The sequence below is a fragment of the Plutella xylostella genome, chromosome 12 (genome assembly GCF_932276165.1).
Source record: "Plutella xylostella chromosome 12, ilPluXylo3.1, whole genome shotgun sequence".
Taxonomy (NCBI): Eukaryota; Metazoa; Arthropoda; class Insecta; order Lepidoptera; family Plutellidae; genus Plutella; species Plutella xylostella.
The window spans coordinates 3,302,326-3,308,325 of record NC_063992.1 but is presented as its reverse complement, the minus strand read 5'-3'; the positions used below and the strand labels follow the sequence as shown (position 1 = coordinate 3,308,325).

General features: G+C 41.0%; 1 protein-coding gene across 11 annotated transcripts in view; it reads left to right on the top strand.

Moving 5' to 3' along the window:
• The first annotated feature begins 379 nt into the window (after positions 1-379).
• The window catches only part of LOC105388453 (dachshund homolog 1), a 126,594-nt gene continuing 120,973 nt past the window's right edge, over positions 380-6,000 (top strand). For 10 of the 11 annotated variants that reach the window (XM_048624363.1, XM_048624366.1, XM_048624365.1 and 7 more), the window contains exon 1: positions 380-1,012. In XM_048624363.1, the coding sequence (XP_048480320.1) occupies positions 444-1,012 (569 nt within the window). In that variant the 5' untranslated portion in view covers positions 380-443. The remainder of the gene's footprint in view (positions 1,013-6,000) is intronic. The other variant, XM_048624367.1, reaches the window with a different exon arrangement.

Here is a 6,000-nt window from a genome sequence, read left to right as displayed (position 1 = left end):
CTCTTTAGTATCTCTATACTCAATGTTAATTGTACTGTAAGGAATCAATAAGTAACTGAATCAATTAAAAGTTATTAAAGAAAAGTTAAGAAACACCCACGTCTGTCTACAGATGTTAATTCGTATTGATTGGATTGGAGACATTCCGGGCCCGCCACGCTCCACGCGCCGCCGCCGCTCGGCCTCGCCGCTCCACACAACACTCAAAAGAAACAACGTTTCTTCGCGCCTTCTGAACGCATACGAAAAAAGGGCGGAGACTCTGCGACGTCTCCGCGCGCCAATGAAGTCACACGCGCGACGCTCGCGAACCAATCAGCGCGCGGCGCCGGGGCGGGCGCGCGCACGGTGCCGCGCCCTCGCTTCGCTCCGGCTTTTTATTTATTGTTGCGCGACTTGGCGCGCACGACGGGCGTGTGATGCGCGCGTAGTTCCTCCCGAGCATGGAGTCCGTGGTGGACTCAGCGTCGACCGCGAGCGAGGTGAGCGGCTCCTCCGGGGGCTCGCCGAGGGTGAAGGCGGCGTCGTCGCCGGCGCGAGGCATGTCGCCGCCGCAGCTGCTGCCGCCGCGCATGCCGCTGCCGCCGCCCGGCCTGGGCCTGCTGGGCTCGCTGCAGATGATGCACCACTCGCCGCTGGAGCTGATGGCCGCGGCGCACCACCACGGCCCGCCGCGCTACGGCAGCCCGCCGCCCATCTCCACCTCGGACCCTTCCGCCAACGAGTGCAAATTAGTAGACTATAGGGGACAGAAAGTCGCCGCTTTCATAATTCAGGGTGACACCATGTTGTGCTTGCCGCAAGCGTTCGAGCTCTTCTTGAAACATTTAGTGGGCGGGCTGCACACAGTGTATACGAAGCTGAAAAGACTGGACATAGTGCCGCTAGTGTGCAACGTGGAGCAGGTGCGGATACTGCGCGGGCTGGGCGCCATCCAGCCGGGCGTGAACCGCTGCAAGCTGCTGAGCTGCAAGGACTTCGACGTGCTGTACCGGGACTGCACCACGGCCAGGTACGTCTTGTCCCGGCCGGCCCCGGCCCGCCCGGCGACCGGCAGCCGGCGCCGGCATGCCCCGGCCGCTGTCTTGACACATCTCATCAACGCTGGGCTCATTTTGTTTTTATCTTGATGTTGTGATGTTGTCTTGATCGTGTGATGGTTTTTAATAATTATGTTGCCTATTTGTTTTTATTTATTTTTGATGCTTAAGTGTTCAGAATACCTGCATACATAAATTATTTATTAATAAAAATACCCATACTTTCATACAAAAACCATAATACAACAAGTAGGTAGGATAACGGTTTATACCTTTGCCGAATCAAAATATTACTAGGCACAGCCACACCGTTAATTAATATTTTAAATTACTTAAATAACTAGATTTGTTCAATTGTTTTTATTAATGAGTATTTAAAATTGATCATCATTATTAGGTTAATCCACAATAAGAAACACTGCAAATTCTGTCGACTAATATTGAATATAAAATATTAGGTATTCTATATTTTTTATTTTTAAATTAATGCCCAATATTTCTAACCACTGTGCGGCCGGTGATCCTCACTCGTAGGGAAGCGCGCACTCCGCATTAATATTTCACATTTTAATACGCACCAAATATTTCTACTCGCTTAAATATTGAAGTGGAATTTGACGACGGAAGGGTTAAATCCCAGTTAATTAGTGGCAGAGGCGTACATTTTTAAATAGTAATTTTTACAAACGCTAAAGTTAGATTAAAAAATTTGAGGTTGTGAAGTAAGCGCGTTTCATTGGGCCGCGTAGGCCTATATCGGGTGTCTTTATGCATGGCTTTGAATGCGAGTTTAAAAATGTAATGACTTTTGCAAAAACACTTTTGGGACGTTTAAAGTTAAATTTTTTGCTCGTATTCTGTTTACAATTTAATTTTTTGTTTACTGAAAATTGTAGGTTAGTTGTTATAGATTCCTTGATTATATTATAGGATCTTTATATTTTATAAGCTGATTGTAAATAGTATTTATATTTTTTTAACATCATAAAACACAAATAAATAGATCGAGTATACGATTAGAAATAATTTAATGAAAAATATCAATTAATGAACAGTAACCATCTACTTATTTGTTGCGATGCTGATTCTGAGTAATCGGAAAGGCCAAAAATAAAAGTACAATCGAGATAAAATAATCCCGGCGGCCGATCGAATCAAACTAATGTGTATTGACATGTTTCCACCTTTACGATTCCACTAATTCTATTTTTGAATGAGAAATGTTTTTGCTTCTCCTTAAATATTTTTTTGGTGAAATATCAAATGTTACCTCTGTGTGGCAAGGATATTTTGACGTTGATGACTTTGATTGTTAGGGATAAAAAAACAAATGTAGGTAAACTGTTTACTATTATAATAGGTACTATTAATAAGGTTAGTATTGTTTAACAATGTAATTTTCTCGATTTCGGTTGGTAATTTTCTTTCGTTGTTTTAAAGATCTAAATGATTATTAATTCAATAGTGTGTAATGTTTTGCCAAGCCTTGTAGGCATTGTAGCATTGCTGAGTAGATGGTTGATTTCATAATTTAAAAAAAATCATACTTTTTACCCTTGAATGTTTATTCCGATAAAAAAAGAATTAGCTACTACAGTTACCAGCTGTCACCATGAGGATGCATTCGGAAATGCGATATTTTCAAAAAACGGAATGGCCACGTTACAATGCGCAGTGTAAATAATAGTGGGACGCTCCTTTTCACGCTTCAATAATTGCTTGACGGCAGATAAACGAGTGCGGATCAGGTTACCATCAGATGGAGTTGAGAACACAGAGATACGGAGCGATATATTACTATCTGTAGTGGTGTACTCACCACTCATATAGGATCAACACAATATTGGCAATACATTAAACACAAAACACATGAATGCTTAGGCCTATTGTAGCCGAAAATCAAAAGAAAAAGAAAAATATCCAATAGGAAAATTTTGCGACAGCATAATCTATGATTTGATTACATACACTTAAGTTATCTTGAGTTATCATGAGTCAAAATTATTAGCCTTGAGTAGAAGGAAAAATATTAGTTAACTCTTGATTCAGAATTAGGAACTCAACAAATCAATGTCGAAGACACCGGCGTTTCAGCTATTGTTTCTGCTACAAAGAGGCAGGATTCAATTACAGAGGTCATTAACATGACTTTTATGGAATTTTCAGCTTTTATGACGCATTTTGATGGTCCGCCTTCAAACGGAGTGATATTATGTAAATAAACAAAGAACTGAAATATCTGGCTCATTACCTTTGTAGAGCTGCACCTAGCGTCGGAAGTTTTTCATATGTAACTTTGTTTCATGTTGTGAGCGGCGCTTTAGTGACATAATCATGTTAACGGGTCTCTAGGGATAGGTAATTTAAAATAGTGGTTCAGTAGCCGAATTGGAATTATAAAATATAAAACATAACCTACAAAAAATCTTAAACGTAACTGCTATGCTATATGAATTAACTTTACCAATCAAACGAATATATTTCAATTAAAAAAAAAACATAAGTGCACTTATTGATATTTTCTAAAAATATCGATATAATGTTATACCATTCACAACGTTTAGAATCCCACACACTCCGACGGGTGCACACTGCACATATGAGCGATGATATTCAGAATAATAATATTCTAAATGGTCCATAGACGGTGGCGACTGGCGCTGGTCCAAGCAGCCGTCCTCATTGAAATATTAAACCAAGGCGCCCGCAATGCGGCTGAGATATAGATAATACACCGGTCTGCCAAACATTCCTATTGAATATATTGTGACAATGGCCAATTAAGGATGAATTTGGAGGTTTGTATAACTAAGACTTATTTCTACTAATGTTTATTGCAGTAAAAGATTTTTTTTAAATACATATATTCAATGCAGTACTTACCTCTGCCTATCTAAAAATTCTTTGGTGATGGTTATAATTTAGATAATTTTCGGATGATGATGATGATAGAAGCACACAATTAGGTCTGTACTCTGTACATAGAATAACTAATATTCTTAGGTAATTACTTATTACTTAATTATTATTTTTGTATATTCAATGATTTTAAAGTTGAGAGCCACTACAATTCTGAAATAGGTTTTTTTAATTAAAAATATTTCTTAAATACTGTTCACTTGCAACTTACACGGTACCTAACTAAATTTGAAGTAGATATGCAGTCAGCCCATATCTGCATACATACTAGATACATATTGTAGTACATATACCTATACTTAGCGTAGTTTAAAATCTGTAGTTATTTCCAGGGCAGTTGCACATTTAGCCCACTGTGTAGGCTCTTCGGACGCTGCGCCGAAATCGGTACAAGAAATGCCATTTTGGAAAAGTTTTGCTTAGCAATCTTTCTATGAATTTTCGTTTTTTTTTTGTTATTTTGATAATAGCCATAATATTTCCATGAATTAGATAAGTAGGTAGACTAGGTAGGTATACCGGGTGTAGCATTACGAACGGCCCTGTGGGAAAGTCAGAAAATTTACATATCTGTTCATGTTTACATGCATCTCTCTCATTTATATTAAGTACTTACCTATGTTCTCAAATTACCACTGTTAGATTGATTAGATTTCCATAAGAAAAATATTAATGTGAATGAAGTTTACCTAAAAAGTTTCAAACTTTTCCAAACTTGTTGTCCTTACTGTGATGTTACACCCTGTATACCGGTACAGTAAGGGGCAGAAAAACCTGACCCCCCTCAGAAGCATTGTAACTATGAGAGGGGGGTCAGGTTTATCTGCACCTGACCGTACCAACCATTACATCTATTTGAAGTTAGTCTGTGCCGTCGATAGCTCTCATTCTGCTAGTCGTGCGCACCACTGCCTGCACTCGCTGTATCGCGATGTGACGCCCACGCGATATCAACTGCACTTCTATAGCTTTCTAGATTTCCGCGTATTGATTGATCCGAGTTAGCGGAATCGGGACGCGCTCTGCTTTTTTATTGCGCTTATTCACCTGTCCGCATTAACTTAGATCTGTCAGCTGATGGAACGAGATACACAAACGCAATACAATAAACACTGCAAGAAGAATAGACACAAATAAACACAAAGTTCATTCAAGAACCGTCGCCATTCACAAACCAAATAAACAGCACCGCAACAGTCTGAAGTGACAAACGCAAACGAGTCAAGGAAACCCAATTTCCTTCAGGCAGTTAAGCGACAAACACTCCACAATAGGAACATCAGCGGAGGCAATTTATTACGATTGATCAACAAGTAGCTGGGGCGCCATCTCAAACGGAATGGAAAGAATGAACCCGCCGACAATCCACTCGGCACTCGGAAAAACGAACGCACACAAATGACACGGGGGAATCCCTTCGGCTAGACGGAATTATCCCGCTTCTATTTTCGTTTGGAGTACTATTGAAATTGCGTCCCTCTCTCGCGCCCGCGCCTGGCTACACCCGTCTCTTTCCCATTCGGTTCATTCATGAATGTGGATTTGAATGGATTCGGATTCCATTTCCTTCCCGCAGGCACTTGGGGACACGGGCGGGCCTCGGATGCACGCGCCGCGACGCCCCGCGCGACGCTCACCCCAACTCTTGCTTCCACTGCTACGTACGGCTGTTAGGTTCCCGCGTTTCGTTCGTCTAAACCGCGATGGATGTAAAAAGAGCCATAATGGTCGTAATGAAATAATGCTCTCGTTTAATTAAAATTCGCATCCGTGTTAGTTATTGAATGGCTGGAAACTATCGCATGGCGTGTGGTGGCGTACGCGCCGGTAGCCGTTGTAACGTCTTATAATTGCAGCTCACCATGTGTTGAGCTCTAATCATGTTTAATTATAGTCAGAAGACGGAGTCATTGCCGTTTATCATGAGATGAACTGTTACAGAAGTACAAACGACGCGAGGAAATGATGGATCGAACATGATAGTGCTCTACATACACGTACAGTGGGTAATTTACGATCTAAAGTTTTTTTTAAATAATGT